Consider the following 23,369-nt stretch of genomic DNA (forward strand, 5'->3'; position numbering starts at 1 on the left):
TTGGACAGCCCGGGCACTGCAGAGGGTGCCTTTTACAGAGGCATCACCCTCTCCTTCCTTGGCATTCATCCAGCTGTCCTTAGTGGTACTGCTGCTTGGTCCCACAGCAAGTTCATCATCCCTGTATATCCCACCCAAACCTGCAACCTTCAGCAGGGCCCTGCTTGCTTCTTGTGCCCCCTTTCCTGGTTGCAGATGGTCCAGCCCTCCCAGAGATGCTCCGGGGGCAAGGGGAGGAAGGGTGTAAGCCACGTGCACTGGGAAACAGTCATCCCCATTCCCCCTTGCCTAACTCTTCTTCTGTTCCTGCTCCTTCTTCTTTTGTTTTTCTTTCTGCTTCTCCACTTTTTCCTGAGCTTTCCTCTCTTTCTCGACTGCTGCATTCAGCTCTTTTAGCTTCCTCTTTAGAAGAGACCGATCGTGAGAATTGCTGACTCCAAGAGCCTGGGGGCAAGAGGGAAGAACATGACGGTAGAATCAGCATTATCGCTATTCTGGCGTGCTTTTGGCCCTTAACACTTCTTTAATGTGAGGTCTAGTTGACTTGCTGGGTACTGTAATGACCTGTACTACTTATGTTCATCTGTTAGGTTTTATAGTCTAGGGCTGGGATTAGTGTGGTTTTATGTATTTTGCATTATGCTGTATCTTTTCTGGGGTTTTATTGGATTTTTATTTTTTAACTGATGTAGATTGGTTATTAATGTGAACCTCTTCAAGCTTTTAACTGAAGAGAAGCAGTATAAAAATCAAATAAATAAATTGCATATTCAGAAGACTGTTTACCCAGTCAGAGAGCCCCTGCGGGGCTAAGACCATCCATTTCTCTAGGCCTTCTTGATTATCAGCCTCACAGGCAGGGCTTTTTTTCTGGGAAAAGAGGTGGTGGAACTCAGTGGGTTGCCCTCGGAGAAAATGGTCACATGGCTGGTGGCCCCGCCCCCAGATCTCCCGACAGAGGGGAGTTGAGATTGCCCTCCACACTACGGTGCAGAGGGCAATCTAAACTCCCCTCTGTCTGGAGATCAGGGGGCGGGGCCACCAGCCATGTGACCATTTTCAAGAGGTTCTGGAACTCCATTCCACCATGTTCCAGCTGAAAAAAAGCCCTGCTCACAGGTATCCATATTCAGATAGACTGTTCAGACAGCAGGGATCCCTCTGTCACTCAAAGGCAAATAACATTCAGGTCTTTGCTTGGGCTTCAGTCCCAGAGTGGAATTCCCTTGGCCCCATCCTTCTCTCCCTCCCTTGAGATCTCCATCTTAGTTCCTTGTCTCAGTGCCCGACAATGGCGAGCAATCTCCTGGTGGTTTCTTTCTTGCCCGCTGGTGACTGGTCACTGGTGGGAGGTTTTGGGCTGCTCAGAGATTGCTTTCCACTGGCAGGCACCCCGGGAACAAGGGGGCGCGACAACATCACTTCCTGATGGGAAGGTATAGGAATCTGGCAACCCTACTTGTATATAATAAGTAACAGAACATCTTTACATTCTGTGGGCGCTTTAGAACAATAATCTTCAATTTTCAACATGAAACACATTTCTTAGGATTTTTAAAACTGCATTTTGTTCTCTTCCTCTCCCTTTGGTTTTCTCCTTTGCCATGCCCTTTCCCTATAATTTCTCTCTCTCCAACTCCTTTAGAAAGAAAAATTCCTAAATGACCAAACCCCAAAATGCCATGCAACTTTAGATCATGACAGAGCCCAGTTATAGGATCCTACCCTGCTGGTTGAAGTTCAGTGTTTCACAACTTAACTACATATTAATTCCCCCCGTGATGTCACCAGGTCTGAATTTCTGCCCTTCCCAGTCATGTGCAGAACCGATTTGGATTGGGACTGCTGCACTTGGAGGAAGGTTTAGACCTTCCTCCTGTGCCATCTCCCAACCTGAAACAGCCCCAGGGATTGTGGAAACATAACTTTTAGCTTATCAGAACACCTGTAGCCCCTAACAGGCAAATAACACCCACTCAGGCTGTTTCAGGTTAGGCAAAGGATATGGTCTAAGGCTATTTTCTCTCTGCACACCATGGCCCCGGTTCCAACTGGGCCCCACTACTGAGGCGCATGGAACTTTAGTATGCAGGGACATTCCTGGGGAACGCATAATGTGTAGCTAGACCCTGTCAGAATATTTGGCATTGTTCACCTTTCTCCCAACTGTGCCAAAGTATGCTTCTTGCTATCTCTGCCTTTCCAAAATCATGCTTAAAACGGTTTAAGTGTGATAAAGAGGCTATATAAGACTATGGCATTGGCCTTCAAGCCTCTGCAACACTTAGGTAGCCACTGTCCCCAGATTACCACTGGTATGCCTTTTCCTACAACTAATTATGGTTTCCTGCAAGTGTTGTTTTTCCTCATTGTCTCCTGAAAACTTGTGGCTAAAAGAAGGCTGATCTTGGTACCCTTCCTCCCCCCCCCCCCACTTAAGAGTCCTCAAGCCCTTTGCATGGTACAGAAGCAATGAGGTCAGGCATCACTATCATAAGCAGTTTCCAAAACAAGGACTCAGATAGGATGGAAACACCACCCTTGTCCTCAATCACCTTCAGCTTGGCTCCATCAAGGTGTAGCAATTGCTGACCATCCACGTCTTGGGCAGCAAACTCAGCCATGTACTGCTCCAGGCTCAAGCTCTCCAGCCACTGGCCCACTTGCTGACTGCTCCACGTTGAAGCTGCACTGAGAGGTTCATCCAAGAACTAAAGGGGGAAGGAATGTCAAAAGAGCCTCAGATGATTGCACAATATGAAAAGCCATCAGGATCCCAGTGGAATGTTGTGATGGATGTGCCAGCATATCAAAGCACCTAGGCTGAACATGGGGTGGGGGGGTGGGGGTAGACATGGGCACGAACCCAAAAAAAATACTGAACCAGAGGATTGTGGTTCAGTGCAGAGCAGACCACGATCCCGAATTCCCGAACAGCAATGAACATCTCCCGTTCCCGAACCCGAACCGTGGATTGTGGAGGCCACAACGGACGGGTGCGCTGCTGTTCCCAGCAATACAGGAACAGTGGGTGATGCCGGCAGCATCTGTGTTTGTGTTTGGCCATCTGTGTTTGGTCGTCAGAGCTGCCTATCAGGGTTTGCAGGGATGAGATTGGAGTGCCCATGGCTACAGAACACGCCCTTCCCCCTCCCTCCCCTGGGTGTCTTCTCCCGACTTGTAACTGCTTTGCTGCTCCGTGGTTGGAAGGAAGCCCTGCTGATCAAGGAAAGCTGGGCTTCCATTCAGGTTTCCAGGGCGACAGAAGGAGGGCAAACAGAGCTCAGGCATTCCCCTGGCTCCGTTGCCAGGGGAATAGATTGCTGGCGCCTGAGTGTCTGGATTCCCGAACCGATCCCGAATGCCATGATCCAGGCCTCTCCTGACCGCTGGATAGTTGGCCGTGGACGATCACGATCCGCCAGGTCACGACTGTGCGATCGCCATTTTCGTGGGTTTTTTACGTTCATAATGCGGATCGTGCCCATCTCTAGGTGGGGGTGGGAACTTGGATGTCAGGAAAGCACAACTCCTGCAGTGTTTGGTTCAGGTGAATCTAGCTAATTCCACTGAGTGTTGCTGGATATGGAAAAGAACCTGCTGCTTTTATTGAAGTGGATTGGGAGGTAGTGAAAGAGGCACTGGAGCTGCTGTAGGTGCCAGGAAGTGATCATGCTCTTCCAGGGCTTTTTTTCTGGGAAAGGAGGTGGTGGAACTCAGTGGGTTGCCCTCAGAGAAAATGGTCACATGGCTGGTGGCCCCGCCCCCTGATCTCCAGACAGAGGGGAGTTGAGATTGCCCTCTCCACCGCTCTCAACTCACCTCTATCAGGAGACCAGGGGGCGGGGCCACCAGCCATGTGACCATTTTCAAGAGGTTCCGGAACTCCGTTCCCCCGCGTTCCCCCTGAAAAAAAGCCCTGTGCTCCTCTGAACAGGGCCTTCTGCAGATACCACTCTTCACAGGGGCAAAACCAACAGCTGCTCATACCGGAGCATTCTCTTTGTGGTCCCCACTTCATGGAATGGCCTACCTGAGGAGGTTAGGAAAGCTCCCGCTCTCCTGGCCTTCTGTAAATGATGCAAAACCAAATTGTTTGGCTAATTCCATTCTTGGCACTAGCTGAAAGCCGTACAGAAGCAGGAGAGGTGTTCCTGTTTGTGAATAACCTTGATCAAGGTGGGTTTTAAGAAAAGGGGAGAGGGAGAAAAGAATGTTGCTGGGTTGTCGGAAAAGACTTCGACAACAGGATTTAACTCACTGTTACTTCCAAAACAGTAAAGGGTAAAGGAAGGGTAAAAGAAAGATCCCTTTATCTTCGGACAATGGTACCTGCCAAATCACACAGCCGAGCCAGGTCTTTGCTTGCCAGCAGGTGACTCACCTCATCAGATGACTGTGACAACGTATGGTAGGGGTAGGAACATTTGGTCTCGGGAGGTGCTGTGCTCAAGGTCTTGGGACTGCTGCTAGGGGGAGTGGAGTCATCACTGAGGGCAGATTCCTATCAAAGAAGAAGTAGTTGAGAAGTTTCCATAGTTGGAAAGGATTTTTTAAAGAAAACCTTTAATAAGTACTGGGACTCCTCTCTGGCCGGGAATGATTTGCCTTCCGAATCTCTTGCCTTGAAAGTGTACCCTGCCAACTCCCCTCCACTGCTTATTACAAGGAATTATTCCATATTTAGCAGTAACACGTTGTGCTCTTTTGCAAGTTTAATGCACAACTGAAAACATTACAAGGACAGGATATTTTAATTGAGTGTACTGTTAATATCCTAGTCATTTTCTTACATCTCTCACAATGTGTTCTTTATTTTGGAGCTTTCCACTGGCAACATTATTAAGGAGTAAAAAAAACTCGTGTCAGGTTGCGTTCAGGGATGGAAAGGGAGACAGAGGAGGGAGAGACAGCGCGAGTGTGCTGGCCTTGCCTCCACAGAATCACCAAGATACAACCATGTGGAGGAAGGGGCCACAGGTATGCCCCATCCCCATGCTCAGCAATGCTGCTTTCCAAACACTGCTAGTTTCTGAACATCACTGATCATGGGGAAGGAGAAGAGTTCACACAGCCACTTCCTCCATGCGATCACTCCTGCAGGGGACTGGGACAGTGCATGGGCTACCAACCTCTAGGTGGGGCCTGGAGAGGTCCCAGAATTACAGCTGATCTCCTGGAGGAAATGGCTGCTTTGGAGGATGGACTCTACGGCATTATACCCTGCTGAGGTCCCTCCCCTCCCCAAACCCCGCCCTCCTCAGGCTCCACCCCCAAATCTCCAGGAATTTCCCAAACTAGACTTGGCAACTCTAGCCAGCACGCTCATGGATGCTCTTCCTCTTCACATGTTCAGGGAACACATGGGGCTGTAGTGTATACCAGGATACTGTAAAAAGTTTCCCAAGGGCTTGAAATTAAGCCATACGTTAGAAAGCTTTGCTCAGGGAGTGAATAGCAAACAGCTTGCCTTGTAAGACTTGCTTGCAAGACCTTAGATCTGATTTATTCAGTCATGCCAATTTACCATGGTTGGCTTAAATAATATTGCAGATGTACGCTCTGCGGATCAACAAAATTGGCGGAGCGCGTGCCGATCTGTATTCTTTTGCTTGGGTAAGGTTTACTGTGCAATCCTAAGCAGAGTTACACCCTTTGAAAGCCATTGACTTCAAGGGACTCAGAAAGATGTAACTGGTTTATGACTGCACTGAAAGTAACCTTAGGGGTAATTTGCCTTTAGTAACAATTCATATGGTTTAGGAAACCACAAGGAAAGTAAAAATAATCAGAATCGAGATAAAGTCAGGAGATTAGATTTCTGAGCCTGAGGAATTTGTTCAGGATATTTCAACCCACCTTTCTCCAATAAAGGACTCAAGGTGGGTATAGAATAATGTTTCAGGACTGGAGAAGGGGTTTTTAACTCCTTCCCCCACCCCATTTTCTCCACTAAAATGCCTTCCCCCACCCCAGCTGCTTTTTGTCCCCGGGGAGGAAAAGAAGACAGATTCCCATATTGTGCCTGTCTTTTTTTCCCTGACTGGATCTTGAAGTATCCTGAAGACATCATTCAAAAAATTCCCCTTCTTAAGTACCACTGGCCCTTTCCCCAGCCCACCTGTGAGGCAGATTTCTTGCGGCTGAAGGCCTCATTCTTTGGAGAGGAAGAGGGTGAGGCAGTGCTGCCCGAGGAAGCAGAGCCTTTCCCACTGTCTGTGAACCAGGAGAAAGGCATGAAAGGTGACACAGAGGAACGGCTGGTGCCCTCAACCAGGTCCCTGGAAAAGAGGGACAGAAAACATCAAGAAAATGAGATTAGCAGACTGATATCAAAAATGGCCTGATAAAGATGAGGCATACTTGTATATCACCATTCTCACCAACAAGATGCCTGTCCTGGGAGGGCTTATAATAGAGACAGAAAGAAACCAACCATTTCCTTTCCAGAAAAGCTGCAAAATTCCACACCCTGCCCCCACACGCCATAGCAAGTCAGCCAAATTTTCCAGCTCCCTTCAAGAATCTGTCTCAGATACAGAGTGGATATCTACAGAATTTAAATAAGCTCATTTACGCTCATAAATGCATATCAATGTACCTAATTCTTAACATGGCCTCATCTGTGGATACTTAAATCAAGAGACTGGAGAGAGTACAGGTGACCACAATATAGTCCAAAGACCTGAGTTTCACATAACAGGTTTTAAGGCGTTTACAGCCTTGAACACCAGGTAGATGCCTCCCATGCCTGTGTGGCATTATCGTCACGGCCTGGTAATATGCAAGGGTCATGAGTGTGTGAGGCAGGGCCAACTGTGTTGCAGAAGCCCCCAGAGGTGGAATGAAACCATGCCAGATTCTGGTAAAATTCACTTTCTGTTCTACAATGGCTTCATCCTAGGAAGCATCACAGATTCGTGGCTAAATTCTGCAGTCATATTGACTAGAATAAGCCTTCTTCAGTGATGCATCAGGTGGCCTGCAAAACATAAGAATCATGGGACTCTTGCAGTCTTGGGAGGGAACTGCACAGCTGCCAACCCACTAAGAGGTTTTTTTAGCTGAATGGTCATTCAGTATAAGTGTCCATGGATGACGATGAAGATGAAGAAGCAGCAACAGCATCTTCCTGTCTGTAGCATATAACTTGCAGTACAGTACAACACTCATTCTCGAAGAAGGTATGCCTATTTAATATTTGGGAACTGGGAATGAAGAATATTCCGTATTCTATTACCACACCAGAGCCATAAATACTCTTTTTTAAAAAGCCTTCAACTTTGCAGAAGACCCAGATCAAAAACCGGTGTTAATTTTCCTTGGGCTGCTTATAGTTCTTGCTGTTGGAATAAAAGACATCCCAATTTCTTTTCCTCGTGATAGAAGCCCCGTTCTGTGAGCCAGGATCCTGCCAGCCACAGGTGCCAGGAGAATGCAGTCCTCTCAATGCACCCAAAATCTGTGGTGGCCATCTTGTGTGAACTAGGCAACATATGGATACATATTTCTCCCTGGCCCATGCAGTTGGTGGGCTTCCAGTTCACATGGCCATAACGTAACGCCTAGTGTTACCCAACTTTTAAACAGGTCCCTCTTGCTGTCTCCTTAATAACAGTTTGACATGAAGCAAATACAGGGTTCTCAACACTGCCTTGGCTGGGAGATTTGGAGGTAGGGATGCCATTCCCACACCTAGGGTGGGGGCTCCCCTGCTCCTACCCTACCCCCGGCCCCACCTACTTGGCCAGTGAGGGGGGCACCCCAGGAAGCGTACACAGTGGCCCGATTCAGGCTGAATCACACCCCACAGTGGCCCTGTTTCAGGCCAAATCGTACCCCGCAGCGGGCCAATTCATCCCCTTGGTAAGCTTGGTAGTGTTCCCAGGCTGCCCTTTGAGCTGCGTGATGATGGCAGTTCCTGGAAGTGATGTAATTGTGCAAGCTGGGAGTGCATGCACGCTGTGTGCACATGTGAAAAACAAACAGACAAACGATGTAAGGTAAGTGCCAGGCTCCCAATCTCCCGCTGGGGGAATCAGGGAACCTGGCAACTGTATTTGGAGGGCCATGCCTGAAGAGGGTGGAGTTTGGGGATATAATGTCATGCAGAGATTATTTTTTCTCCCACTCCTCATTTCCTCAGGGATAGGAAATTTTAGGTGAGGGCTGGTAAGTCCTCACCCAGGATGGGTAAATGGGAAGACTAACCAAATCCTTTCATGCCATGAAAAGCTTCAGTTCCCATTTTCACACATTAAGCCTCTATTAAAGGGACAGAACATTTTTCTACAGACCAATCGGCAGCCCTAAGAACATCAGAAGAGGTCTATAGTTTCAGTGCCATCCTCTGCAGACTTACAGTCTAAGCCCATTGATTTCCATGGATTTAGACTGGTGTTACTGAGCATAGGATCGCGTCTTTTATTTGTCTGTGGCCTGTAGATACAAATTTGATGTGATGGGTAGAGCCCACTTTGAAGATTCCCTTTCATCAGATTTGGCAGAAGGAAAAAAGCAGCCAGTGTGTCTGAGTCTGAGGCCTGCGGGGTGAGGCCTGCCTGCTTCCATCTCATCAGTTAACTTGAGGTGTGGGAGATTTTCATCTGCAATAAAAACTTTGATTCACTAATCTACCATTTAAATATATTAAAGCTTGGCATTCTGGGGTAGGAGAAATCCCATTTTTCACTAATCCATGTTTTATTGTAGCAAAAAATAGGGGAAATTTAGTAAAATAGGGCGATTTGCAGTATTTATGTAAGAGCCATGCCACATTTGTTTCTATCCTTGGGGAATAACATGTCGCATACAGAATGTCACATACACAAGGTGTATATCATGATACAATTGGGAAATCAAGATCAGCTGCTTGCTCTTCTAAGGCTGTTTTAGAAGCAAACCCACATGAACATTATTGAGGTTCAAAAGCAAAAAGATGTGTAACACTGTTCATTAAGACCACCCCAAATAACAGAGTGCAAGCTTTTGTGTTCTGCAGAACTCTTCAGCTAGTTGGATGTTAAAACAAAACAAAAGCAAGTGGAGAAAGAGAGAGAATTCATACAAAATTTTAAGGTCTCTTGTCTACACCCTGTGCAGTATGCCAGACATATTTGGATAGATAAAATGGTGCTGGCTGAAGCTGTGATCAGTTTGGATCTTTGGCCTTCTGGGAAACAGATGGAGTAATGGTATACAAAATCTAAAAACCAATAGTTGATCTGCTGTCTGGGAGGCTGGTCGAAGCATGAAGCAAAATGGAACTATGTTTTGGGCAGATTCTTTAAAAAATTGGCCCTGCAGAGACCCCATCAATTCTGGTTTAAACTGTAAGTGATGTCATTGGAAGCCTGCAGAGAGCACACATGAGAGAGAGAGAGAGAGAGAGAAGCAGTGCCCCCACCACCAGGTAGGTACCCCTTTGCCCCCAGGATTACAAGTAGGAGGCCTGTGGCAACCCTGGCTGTCTCTCTGACATAGGGTTGCCAAGTCCCCTTATGGTCCCAGCTGGTATGTACCACTTCGCTGGTCCCAGAATGCCCCTCGCACGCATGCCCCTCTGATGATGTTGCTTCCAGGAAGTGACATCATTGTACTGTCCTGGGAGCATGCCCAGGTGGCCCATTCCTGCACCTCCCCACCCCCGCTGGTCAGGTAAGTAGTAGTGGGGGTGGAGGGTGAAAGCAGGGAATCCCCTGCCCCCACTGGGGGAATGAGATCCCTACAGTCTGATACCAATATGATACAGGTCCCCTAAAAGTTCAGAGTGCGTGGAGGGGAACATGGTCATCCATAAAACTGGAGATACAGTATTCAGTGTGCCAAAACATGTTTAAGAACACTTTCAGGTAGGATAACGGCTCAGATTTGAGGCAGAATTGACTATCGCATCATGTTGGCAGCCAGGATCAGGTCCCATTCTCCTCCCTTTTTCCACTTTTTTGGCTTCAGTTACAGTTCTATTTCCCTTGACCCACCTTGATTCTCGCCTTCAGTGGTGGGACTTAGAGGACTGATTTCTTCCTTCTTAGCATCTGTAGTTGAGCATAAACTTGAATGAAGGTTATGTTAATAGGCCTTCCATGAAGTCTGATATTAATTGATCAGACATTGCGTTGTAGCTCTCGACTGCTTGTGCTAGTCTTGCCTCACTATTAGAGCAACACCATTTGTTTTGAGTTTGTCATTTCCCCAGTAAAACATTTTGTAGTTTTTTGACTGAAAATGTCCTGAGTAGGTCCACATTAGTTCACTCACACCCAGGACTGCAAAGTTTAAACACTCCATTTCTTTTTTTATGATTTCTAGCTTACCTGGCTTCATGTTTTTCACGTTCCATGTTCCCATTACATGTGTCACACAGCTTTGGATGTTCCTTTCCCATCTATTCACATCGGCAACTGGACGTCCTTGCAGCTTTAATCCAGTCCCATCAATAAGAACAGCACTATTCAATACTTATTTTCTGCTCTTCCCCAGTAGCCAACAGAGTGCCATCTGACCTGAGGGTCCTGTTTTCCAGCACTCTATCTTCTTTCATTTTGGATTGTCTCATCACAGGGTTTTCAACGTAAGCGATTATCAGAAGTGGTTTACCCTTGCCTTCTGCACAGTACTAACCAGTGTCACTTTCAACTACTGCTGCTGCCCAGTAGCTGGCCTTCAAGAATTCCTCCGCTGATGTGACCATTGATTCCTGAAGGGGGTGGGTGCGTCTTCGTCTGATGTCTCCGCTTTGACCATTCCGCCTCCAGTGACTCTTCCAGGAGTTTAGACTCTTTACCAAGCTTGCGCTCCTGGCAGTGTTGCTCTCAGCTTCACTGACACACTCAAAGCCACTTACCATGTCAAGGTGAGTATCCAAGAAGGGGACAATATAAATATAGAAATATTTATTGGGGAGAGGCCGTGGCTCAGTGGTAGAGCATCTGTTTTGCATGCAGAAGGTCCCAGGTTCAATCCTCAGCATCTCCAGTTAAAAAGATCAGGCAGGAGGTGATGTGAAAGACCCGAGACCCTGGAGAGCTGCTGCTAGTCTGAGTAGGCAAGACAGATCTTGATGGACCAGTGATCTCACTCATTATAAGGCAGCTTCATATGTGTACCAACTGGTGAAAGAGATGCATTCTGCCCATGCTGAGAGAGGCTCTTTTCATATGCTCGAAACATAATGTTCCACAAGCAGAGAGTTGCAAAATTTTTACTTTTTGTTTCTTTGTTCCAGCAACCTTGGATGCAACGTGAAACCTGTTTTGCAGCCAGCACGATCCTATTAAGCCTGCAGCACCTAAGACATTCTAAGACATTATTATTACCCTACAAACTGCAGATTTTGGGGGGCTATCCATCAGACTCTAAAGCATCCTTTTCTCCTTTCTCTCTTCCCCTTATTTTATTTTGTAGAGGAGATCTAGCCTGATTCTGGAGACTCAATAGCTTGCTCACTGTTTTGTGATATTTTGGTTGATCTTAATTTTTAAAAAGCATGACATGAGTTCTGGGATTTCTCTGTGGACCAGCACAGCTATCAGTTCTTAGCTAGGAGCCTGTATATAAAACTCCTGCGAGCAGGCTGGACATTCAAGGGAAAGATCCCTCCCTAATTGTCCTCTTCCTCTTTCTGGAGACATTCTAATCGCTTACCTGTTGCCCATAGACAGCCGATTGCCCCCTTTCTCTTTCCTGCTTTTCCCAGATGATGCTCTTCGGAGAGTGACTCTGAATGACAGAAAGCACATGGTAGAAAACTACAGAACATAGCTCTTGTGGTGGGTCCAGATCTGCCACGAGGACTGTCACTTGCAAGTTCTTTAGTGGGAACTGGATTCCCAAGTGCACAGGGCCAAATTTGTGTCAGGACTACGATGCCTGGAGTGAGAGTAACTATGCCTTCCTCCCACACCATTTTGCCAACCTGAAATGGCCCAGTGGGGAAGGGCAATGCTTGTCTCACTGCAGAATGGGATGAAAATTCCCTCTGAATAATAATAACATAATAACATTTGATTTATATACCACCCTTCAGGACAACTTAATGCCCACTCAGGGTGGTTTACAATGTGTGTTATTATTATTCTCACAACAACCACCCAGTGAGGTAGGTGGGTCTGAGAGAGCTCTGAGAGAGATATGTCTCACCCAGCTGGCTTCAAGTGGAGGAGTGGGAAATCAAATCCGGTTCTCCAGACTAGAGTCCTGCTGCTCTTAACTGCTATACCAAACTGGCTCCAAGCTGATTTGGTGTACTGCCACACTGATTTTGGAACAGAGAACCCCTCCCCCTGACCTGTCCTGCCATCCAGTCAGCCAAGAATGTCACCACAATTGAGCTGACCGTTATAAGGCACAATGGGGATTTAAGTTCTTCATCATGACTGCTCCCAGAACTTCCTTGGACTGTGCCCCCATCCCCGTTCTTTGTTGCAGCTGCCTTCTGCCGAGAGAAAGGAAAAGGAGAAGCTGTCAGCTTTTCCCCAAAGAAGCAATCAGCTTGGAGATGGTGGGTGAAGCAGGACAGGCAAAGAAGCTGCCCACATGAGAAGGGAAAGAGAGAAAAACACGACACAAATGAGCAAAAGTTAGCTGCCCACCTTGCAGCACAGAGGAGACCCTTGACACACAGACAATAAAACAGTACCTGCCTCCTTTCAAGGAGAGGAAGAAGCCACCCTGATGCTTTGGGGGGGGGGTTATCTCCCCCTCCCCCTCCCAGGTGGGGATCGATGGAAATGCTAGTATTGGCTACTGTTTGCCTTTCACTTGCCCACACTCCACAGCCAAGTCCAGGAATTTCATATCTTTTTGTGTTCCTTTATTTTCTACTTCTTTTCTATTTCAGCCCTTGAGCTCCCCTCCCCATCTATGTCCCCTTGGAACGGCCTCTTTCTTGGAAGTCTTAATTAGAAAATACTAGACATTTGTATGTCCAGTCTTTTCTCAATTTATCTTCTGGACAGCAAGCTCAAATATGTAGAGTTGCCAGGTCAAAAACAGACACCTGGCAACTCTACATATGGATCATATGCCTTTGGGAAAGAGCTGGGGAAAACATAACCCATTAGAAAGAATTCAGCCCTTTTCTTATAATATATCCAACTTCAATAACTCACCCTAAATCCAGAAATTTCCTCCTGGTTTTCTTGTCGAGCCCAATAGTGGGGCTGGCGGGCTCTGGAGGACTTGTGTCCCGGCTGTCATCTAGAGGAGGGGAGGGACAAACAAAAAAATAAGGATTCGCACCAGTGATTGTTTTGAAATTAGGTTGCCACTTCCTTCCTATAGGCTTGCCAGATGCCTACACTCTCCTGGGAGGGGCAGGGGGATCTGGTACTTACCAGGAGTATGATCCTTGCGTGTGCTCCCGGAGCGGATGCAACAATATCACTTCCAGAAGTGATGTCATTGGGCTGGCAGCGTGCGTGCTCCCTCTCTTTGTGCCAGGCCATCTCAGCCCATTTGGGGCCAAAATTTGCCCCTGTGAATTGCAGTAGCATGCAGGCCACTGGTTCGATGATATCACTTGAGGAAGTGATATTATCATGCCCATCCGGGAGTGCACATGCTGCACGCTTGCCCATGTTGCCTGCCAGTGGACAATTGCCAGGTGATTGGCGGGCAATCGGTGGGCAATGGAGCAAACCACTGGAAGACTGCTCACCACTAGAAGGCAACTGGGGACCTTATTCCTAGCCCACAAGTTTGGGACTGGCTCTGTAAAGAAAGGTACTCTGCACATACTCAGAGGCACCATATACTCCCACTCATGTTCTACAGAGATGACCCAATGTTGAAAGAAGGTACTGGCACTAAACCCTAGATGAAATTAAGCCTTGAAAACAAAAATGTAGAGAAGTCTTCAAGAGAGCAATGGGGACCTAAAGCAGTTAATATTATTCTCCCCTTCTCCATTTTATCCTCACAACAACCCTGTGATGCGAGTTAGGGTGAGAGCATGTGATGGCCCAAGGGCAAATTTAGAGCCAAATTTTTAAAATCCTGTTCCTGAAACTCAGGTACACTGTATCTTGCATCTGCTCTACTATCATTAACAAAATCCAGGTAGGGAATAGATCTCCACATGAAGGTCTGCAGACAGCTGCTCTATGTGTGTACACATGTGTATATGCGGGAGCATATACAGCAATGGGACAACTCGCATATCCTCCATGAATATCCCTACAGGGACCTTTATCAAGGTCAGCATTTTCTACTCTGGCAGCGGTTTTCTAGCCTCTCAGTTAGAGGTCTCTCCTACTACCTCCTACCTGATCCTCTACCTGCTGGGGATTGAACCTGAGACCTTCTGTGTGCATCGCAGGCACAATAACAGCTGCATCCGCTCCTAACAGAACTGAAGAACGCATGGAAACCCCAACCGCCTTAGCATCTGGTCAAATCTGGAGGGAAGTGACAGGTCTCTTGGAACCATCTAATCTGTGCTACAATTTTATGGCAAGGCTCAAGACTCCCTGGTCCTCAGACTTCATGAGCTGGTGATTACCTTCGCTGTGCCTCTCCCTGCGTGCATAGATGGGCGAGCTATCGGAACTGGGGCAGGACTTGGGTGAGGAGCTGGAGGGGGTGCCCCCTAAGGCTTCCTGGGAAGAGGTATTGGTTAGGGGCCGGTAACGGATGAGGGGCGATGACAACTGTTCCTCCTGATCTGTTGTCCTCCGGACTGTTGAGGTGTCAAAAGAGAACTCAGTGCCACGACTGAATGGAGAGGAACCGGAGAGCGGGGAGGAGGCCTGGAGAGAGCCGTGAAGAGGGGATCTCAGACGGTGGAGGGGGCTTCCATAGCTATCTCCCACCTGTAGGGGAAAGCAGAAAGTAAACAACAAGTGTCTCTCCTCAAAGAATATCCTGATAACACAAACACACCCTGATAAGGTTGCTGCCCTGATCCTTGTACGGATATTAAAAATGTATTTTTAAATTTTAAATTGGATTTATGTTTTATTTTAGAAAAGCCAAAATATCACTTTTTTCTTTTTGAAAAATCACCTCACAGGGTGATTGTTGTGAAGATAATAATAACACACTTTGTAAACCACTCTGAATGTGGCATTGTTGTCCTGAATGGTGGTATATAAAGTGAATGTTGTTGTTGTTAACCTGCTTTTGGTCTTCATTGGAGAGAAAAGCAGGACATAAATAAATAAATAGATGTGAACCAGTGGCATACAAAGCTACAGAGGGGCCAGCCATCACCTGTTTTCTTTTACAGGGCTTCTAAGGAGGCCACAAAGATCACTAGAAGCACAAGGAGCTAGACAGACACATTGCCTCAGCAGCAATTGATGGATTGGTTGGGTCCAGGCACACTGACCTTCTTCTCCAAGATGTCATCTCCTTCTGTGGAGCTGACACTGTCTCTCAAACGGGACCGGGAGGGCCGCTGCCGCCTACCCTTGGCTGAGAGCTGGGCTCGGGCCTTCTGCAAGCTGCTGTCCAACCTCTGGGTCTCTGGAATCACATCATTAAAATCTGGGAGTGAAAGAGAGAAACGGGAATGGGGGGGGCAAAGAGGAACAGAGGGATGGTGGGCAAGAGAGAGGCCATGACAGAGAAAAGGAGGAGGAGGAGCACGTGGCAGAAAGGCAAGCCAGGACCAAGGGGAGGAGTCAGAAAGCAGGGTACACGATGAGAGAGACAACATAAAGTGGGTAAGGTGGGAAGCAGGGAGGATGAATGGTTAAAATTAAACCCCCGGAGCAGGGTCACAGAGGCGGAAGGAGGTGGTGAAATGAGGGGTTAGAGGGGGAGGAGACACAGAGAGAGTGTTCAGAGAAGAGAGGTACATGTAGTCATTCTGCATCATTCTTTTAAAATATTTGGTCAGAAATTGGATGTGAGTCCCCCCCTCCCACAGCAAGCAGAGTTGCCTATAGCCTAACAATCCCCTCAGCAAGGTCTGAAGCCTTCCTATGTTTGCCATTTGTCTGCTGGCAGTGAGTAATCTGTTCTCGATTTGAGGACTGGGAGAAATGAAGGTGGGAAATGGCATCGATGGTGAGTGACATTCTAGGAATTTCTCATAGTCTCTATGGTCTTTACCATAAAGATTCAGGAAAACTCCTAGAGCACCACCCAGAAGTGACATCTCTTTCTCCTGAACTTCCTCCCCCCCTCCCCCAGCCCAGCTCTGCTTCTCAAATCTCCTGGCATTTGCCAGTGCTGGGCTACCCTAAGCTTCCTCCAACCTAAGGAGACTTCCTCCAACATGAAGGTCTTTTCCATCAGAGGAAGAGCCACTTTTCATTGAAAGAAGGCTCCTTAGAGGGAAGGAAAAATTCAAACTTTGCTAAGCAAAGTGGTAAGACGCAAATCAGTGCAGTTTCCTAGTCACAGTATGGCTACTGCCACTTGAAGACCGTCATAACTTGTTCCAAGAAGTGTATTTGTCCATATGGTTGGCCATATGCATGGATCAGCTCCCAGACAGATTTAGCTACATTCTCCACTGGAAATATTTTCCTATCCTTCAGCCCTTCCAAGGAGGAGCAAAGGAAGCAGAGAATGAGGCCCCACTCAAAATAGCTTGATGTACGTGCACGTGTACGTGCACGCACACACACACACTCTCCTCACTTTCACACACATATTTTTGTTCTCTCAGTTATTTTTCTGTCACACTCCTGCAAAGATACATTTCAAATTATGCAGGGGGAAAGCCATTGTGGGGGGGGGGGTGGTATCTGTAAATTTAGATCAGGCATATGGTGATGGTGAGCCTCTTTCCCCCTTATTCATTATATCCCTTCAAAGTGACTTTCAAATAAATAAAAACAAATGGTTGAGCCACACTTGCCACACTAATGTTGAACACATAGTGCAGCCTGTGAACGCCGCCCTTTTCACAAGAGATTCCTGTTCTGAGACAAAGCTGCTGCGTTCTCTCTCACTCCCACACTCTCGCAAACACAACCTGCTTCCCACCTGCACACTCCAGTTCTCTGCCACATGCACAATGGCATATTGCTACACGGGGGTCCCCTCCTCTCTACCATTTTCTACACACACATTGCCACCCCTGCGCCATCTCAGGACCTCCACTGCGGAACAGCCTGAGCCATTCGTACCTCATGAATTGTTAATTAAATCTGCTCGGCTTTGCTGGATGCACTGCAAGTGGTATTTGTGTGGTGTGTGTGTGTGTGTGTGTGTGTGTGTGTGTGTGTGAGAGAGAGAGAGAGAGAGAGAGTACAATTGTGCATGTAGACAAGAGTCTCCTGGGTGCTGAAAGTCAGCCACTGCTTAATTGACTACACAGAGAAACAAAGAGTAGAAAGCAGGAAACATCAATATCGGAGGGCATGAAATATTAGGAGGCCAGGTTGGCTAATTTGACAGTGGAGATATATGCACAAATGCACATGTAAGGTAAGGCACCAGGTGTATGTTTGGAAAGGAGAAATGCATGGATGCCAAGCAGCTCTTGCTCCCCAAATGTCACGTGTGGATAGAGAGGGAAAAAAGAACACATGCTAATCTCTCAGCACATGCTCAGAGATTAACACATCTGTCACATTTTAACCCCACTTTTCCACTGGCAAGCTCAGGGCAGTCCGTGTGGTTCTCCACTCCATCATTTTATTCTGAGACAGTTCCATTGAGAAAGAGAGAGAGAGAGAGAGAGAGAGAGAGAGTTGTTAAAGGCTGCCCGGTGAGATTTCTTGTGGCAGGAATCTGAACCCTTCCCCAGTACAACATTCTCACTGCTACAGCATACTGGTTCTATACATATACAATCTATCAACAACATTTCTATCCCACCCAGGGATTTTTTTCTGGGAAAAGAGGTGGTGGAACTCAGTGGGTTGCCCTTGGAGAAAATGGTCACATGGCTGGTGGCCCAGCCTCCTGATTTCCAGACAGAGGGGAGTTTAGATTGCCATCCGCAGCAGGGGAGGGCAATCTAAACTCCCCGCTGTCTGGAGATCAGGGTGCGGGGCCACCAGCCATGTGACCCTTTTCAAGAGGTTCTGGAACTCTGTTCCACTGCATTCCAGCTGAAAAAAAGCCCTGATCCTACTCTTCCTTTAAAAAAACCACTTAGGGCAGCATATTCAGTTTTCCCTTCCTCATTCTATCCATACAGCAATCCTTCAAGGTATGTTAGGCAAAAACAGAGTGAGTGGCCACTCAGTGAGCTTTATGGCTGAGTAAGAATTTGAACCCAAGTCTCCAAGTCCCACTCTAACCACTATCACATCCTTCTCAAAGAAGCACTTATAATGCAACCTCATAGATGCACCAATTTGGTGTAGTGGTTAAGAGCGGCAGGACTGTAATCTGGAGAACTGAGTTTGATTCCCCACTCCTCCACATGAAACCAGCTGGGTTGACCTTGGGTGAGTCACAGCTTCTCAGAGCTCTCTCAGCCCCGCCTACCTCACAGGGTGATTGTTGTGAGAATAATAATAACACACTTTGTAAACCTCTGTGAGTGGGCATTAAGTTGTCCTGAAGGGCAGTATAGAAATTGAATGATGTTGTTGTTGTTAATTGGGGCAGGCACCTGCCTAGGATTGTCAAGAATTCTTTTGGTTTTATAACTGGTCTCCGTCCAGACTTCAGAAATCAGTTCCCATGGAGAAAACTGGCAGCTTCGAAGGGTGGACTTGATGGTATCATTCACAGCCCTTCTCAGCTCCTTCCCTTTTCACAATACCCTCCTCCCCTTGTGCCACTCCCAAATTTCCAGGAGTTTCCAAAGCCAGAGTTGGCAATCCAGGGCCCGGCAGAATTTATTATCCTTCCACCGGGCCTGTAAGGCAGAGATGATCCGCCAGGCATATGGAGGAGGCTAGGCTGTTTCCCCGCCAGCCATACTTGACTTGACTTGAAAAGATCTGTCCACCACCCTATATATATCTATAGATATGGATATATGGGCCATGTTTGAAATGAAGTAACTCTTCCATCACCATCTGAGGAGAAGTTTTTATTGTATGTAGTGTTTTAAATTTTATTGTAATGTTTTATCTGCTTTTATGTGTTTTTATGTAAATTAAAATGTTGTGCTCCACCCTGAGCCCGCTCGGCAGGGAGGGCAGACTAAAAATATAATAAACAAACAAACAAAATCCTAGACTTGACTATTCTAGGGAGACTCTGCTATCTGTTTCCTGACAATTGGGTGTAAGAAAAAATTCAAAACAGATGTCATTTTTTCCTTACCCGAATCCCCTCCTCCAAGATAGCAAAATGGTACCTCAATTTTTCTGTTCATTTGAGGTTCTTGCCCCTTTTGTTTATTTGCTTTGGAGGGTGGACTCTATGGCATTATACCCTCCCCCCTCAAACTCTGCCCTCCCCAGGGTTCACCCCCGAAATCTCCAGGAATTTCTCTACCTGGAATTGACAATCCTAGAAGGATCTTGAAATTGAGCGATATGTTTTTGAGCTGATGGAGAGGCCAATTTCATCCTACCAAGGCTTCATACAAGGCTAAGAAATGAATGCCACTTAATACTTTTGAAGTTTTGATTACAGCCAACCCAAATTACTACCAGCATTGGGCAAGCTTCAATGAGCACAAAAGCTTGCAGAATGTTTTTTATCATTTTGGTTGGTCATAATAAAAGTAGAGTTGCCAACCTCCAGGTACGACCTGGAGTTCTCCTGGAATTACAACTGATCTCCAGACTACAGAGATCAGTTTCCTGGGAGAAAATGCCTGATTTGGAAGGTGGATGCTGTGGCATTATACTCTGCTGAGGTCCCTCCCCAGGTTATACCACTCAAATCTCCAGGAATTGCCCAACACAGAGCTGGCAACCCTAAATAAAAAGTATAGCACAGGTAGGGTTTCTTGTTCTGGATCTGGCATGAGCTGATAGAGCTGTTTGCGACTTTTTAAAATACAAGACTGCTTTAATGAATGCAAACTCCTGAGTGGCTAACTGCACATTACATGCATTCCGGTCCTATTACAAATTGATATTGTATTGGTGATTTTTTTGTTGGTATGCTTAATTGAAGCCCACATTTCCCAGACCTTTATGAGCCCGATACTATTTGTAGGTTCCATTTGCATTTTCCATTGTGAAGCCAAATTCAGTCTGTGAGTCCCCAATGTGTTTTTAATGGAAAGTCTCTTAAGGGTGGGGAGTAGAGAAGAGAGAGAGAGTAAGAAAAGGAGAAAGGGTCTATGAAACACTTTCCCCGATGGGCATTTCTCCATTCCAAATTACCCCCTCTATAACTGTTCTCTTGCAAGAAAGTAAGTTTGTTCCACAATTCATGTTTAATTCATTTTCCTTCCAATTGCAATGTCTGTGCAATTTTGTGCTATTTTAAACATTTAAAAATGAGTGTAATTCCTTGTGTGGCTTTCTCTTCTCTTATTGTACAACCCTAGTTGTTGAAGCTCTGGAATAATCACACTATTTCCTCACCACCCCACCACTCCCTAAAACTTTTGCTTAGGTTTATTTCTTTTAAATGAAATAAGTATATATATTCAGAAACTGTATACTACCCTGTGCTATGCCAGAATGCTTTTCTAGCTAGATTTTTTTTTTAAAAAAAGGGAATATAATGTGGTTCTTTTATTTATCTGATCTTTTTTAAAAAAAATCTCAATCTTCCTATAAGAAGTTTCATGTGTTCTCTTTCTCTACGGTAAACCCATAAGATCCACGTGAGTTCAGGTTAGATTGAACGCAGGTGACTGGCCTCAGTGCTCTAAACACTAAACCACACCATGCCGGATTTCCATTTATTAACTGTGTAGAATGGACAGGATATGATGCAATTAACATATGAAACAGACAGGGGAGTATCACACAAAGGAAAAGCAGTTCTGGGTCTTGCTTTGATCTTGTGCAGAAAGGTCCCAGGTGGTTTTAATGAAAAGTCTCCACCCTCCACCCCCTCCCTCCACCCCCAAAATCAGACAGCAAGCACGGCTGGAATGGACACCTCAAACCCCCCCCGCCCCTCCGTCTCCACCCTCAAATAAACTTGCAAGCTCAAAAGGATAGAAATGGAAAATGCCCAGCAGGCAGTGGGAATCATGCCAACCACATTAAAATCTTTACAGAACTAAACACATGGCTGAGGGTTTGGATTTTTTTTTTTTGCTTTATCCAAGTAGCCAGCAACGTAGAGACAATTCATACTCTGTGTATATACTGCTACCTTAAAAAAAATCCAAACTGAGTACCCACGTTGCATTGGGGGGGGGGTATGTGTTTGCATGAGGAAATCTTCATGATGAATTTCAGAATAATAGCATCATAGGTTATGTGTGCAAGAGACCCACTAACATGAGTGCTGTTCACAAGAATGATATGCATTTCATATGGCTCAAATATGCTCATTATATGGGGCCTGGTGACTTTTCAGCATGGTCCATCTCTGGTTTAGAGCACAGAGAGAGTGCAGAAATTCAGTGGCAGGACACCTACTCTGTGTGCAGATGGTTCCAGGCAGGAATCGTTTCGTAGAAAAAGAGCTCGAGGGACTCATTAGCATAACTCATTAGCACATGCCACACCCCTTGCCATCACTGGAAGTGTGTCATTAGCATGACTGATTTACATATGCCACACCCCCTGACATTACCTGCCCTGGCTGTTTTGGACCCAATCCTGGCCATTCAGGGCTGAAATTGGGCCCAAAATGGCAGAAAAGGGCTGAAAGTGGCCGAAAAGGGGCCCAAAATGGTCAGGGTTGGGCCGCTGCTGAGTGAGAGAGTGATCCACCACCCGTCAGAGGCCTGATCCAGGCCGTTTTGGCCTCAATCCAGGCTGAAACAGGCCCAAAATGGCCGAGAGTCAGGTGGGCATGGCCACCTGACATGGGACCTCTTTGGGGAACTGCTGGAACTGCGTTCCTGCATGTTCCTCCTCGAAATGAGCCCTGGTTCCAGGTAGGAGGTGATGTGAAAGACCTCTACATGAGACCTTGGACTGCCAATGCCAGACAGCATAAACAATGCTGACCTTGAACGACCAACGGTCTCAGTATCAAGCAGAATCATATGACATTGGGGGGAAGCAGGCTCAGTGGTAGGGCATCTGCATTGCATGCAGAAGATCTCAGGTTAAATCCCTTGCATTTTGAGTTAAGAGGATCAAGTGAAGCAAAAGACCTCTACTTTAGGCCATAGAGAGCTGCTGGGAGTCAAATTAGACCAAACTGACTGTGAAAGTCCAATGGCTTGACTCAGTATAAGGCAGCTTCATCTGTTCATTAGTATAAGAGAGGAGCTGTGGCTCAGTGGAAGAGCACCTGCTTTGCAACTTGAAGGTTCCATGTTCAATTCCTGGCTTCTCTGGCTAACAAGATCCCAGTAAATAAGGACTAGGTCTGAGGTCTTAGAGAGGTGCTGTCAGCCCAAAAAGTTAATATTGGACGAGTTTGACCATTGGTCTCATTCAATATAAGGAACTATCTTATGAGTAAAGAGAAGGATTCTCACCTATAACCAATGTGGGTTCTTCCTAATAGCCTTGCTATGACACAAAAATAAGCCTTCACCAGGTTTTAATGTAAGCCACTTCTTAAGTAGTTCACAAATGCTCAATTTACATATAATGTGGAACTGAATATGGGCTACTCCACTGACCATGGTTAGTTAGGATTCATCAGACCACGATTTAAACTCATGGTGTATTAATTACAGTTAATCTGAGCTGTGGTTGGAGCTTCGGGTGGCTTATTCCCTGGCACCACCCTCTCTGGCTGCAGAGAAGAGCTTTGTCCAGAGGTACCAAGACTGCAGTGATTGTGAGATGAATCCTGGGTTCACAAGCTAACCATTGTTAAAATAAACAATGGTTTCATGAGGAAGTCTGAAATGAACTGGTGCTTTGGAGCATGTGCAGAATGCCTTCCTCCCCACAAGCAAACATCTGGAGTCAGGCATTTCCAAACCAAGGAGGGTGGCTTGAGAAATGTTCAATCTCTTCTTTCTGGATGTAAGGAGAGTCCTAAGAGAGGTGTGAATGCTCCTGCTTGGGGTGGCAGCCACTGAGTGGGGAGGGAGTGGGAGGCGAGAAAGGCAAAAGGAGCTTACCAAAAACCTCATCTGCGTCTTGGAGTTTGGAGGAAGACATCATGAAGTGATCTGTGGGGGGGGGGGAGAGAGACCAAAGGAAACTGGAGTCAACACGTTCCTCTCACCCAGGTCCAAGACAGCAGGGCAGAATAATTCTTGAACTCATTCCCAGAGGACCCCCCCCCCGCCCACAACTCCTCTCCTCCTCCACTTAAAGGCCGCCAAGGCCTAATCCTGATTTATTCATTTACTTTATTTATTCCCCGCCTTTATCCCAATGAGGACCCAAAGTGGCTTACATCATTCTCCTCCCCTCCATTTTACCCTCACAACAACCCTGTGAGGTAGGTTAGAC

The 23,369-nt window shown here is 46.5% G+C and overlaps 1 protein-coding gene across 1 annotated transcript; it reads right to left on the reverse strand.

Annotated features, from left to right (window-relative positions):
• Positions 1–288: 288 nt before the first annotated feature.
• SAMD14 (sterile alpha motif domain containing 14) lies at positions 289–23,075 on the reverse strand. The gene is made up of 9 exons (XM_054992911.1): positions 23,033–23,075; positions 15,332–15,489; positions 14,504–14,813; positions 13,113–13,200; positions 11,647–11,721; positions 6,122–6,281; positions 4,385–4,504; positions 2,556–2,711; positions 289–444 (listed from the first exon to the last, which is right to left on the reverse strand). Exons 1-9 carry the CDS (start codon positions 23,073–23,075, stop codon positions 289–291), a joined length of 1,266 nt encoding a protein of 421 aa, XP_054848886.1.
• Between the last annotated feature and the right edge of the window lie 294 nt (positions 23,076–23,369).

Source organism: Eublepharis macularius, chromosome 12 (assembly GCF_028583425.1).
Source record: "Eublepharis macularius isolate TG4126 chromosome 12, MPM_Emac_v1.0, whole genome shotgun sequence".
Classification (NCBI taxonomy): Eukaryota; Metazoa; Chordata; class Lepidosauria; order Squamata; family Eublepharidae; genus Eublepharis; species Eublepharis macularius.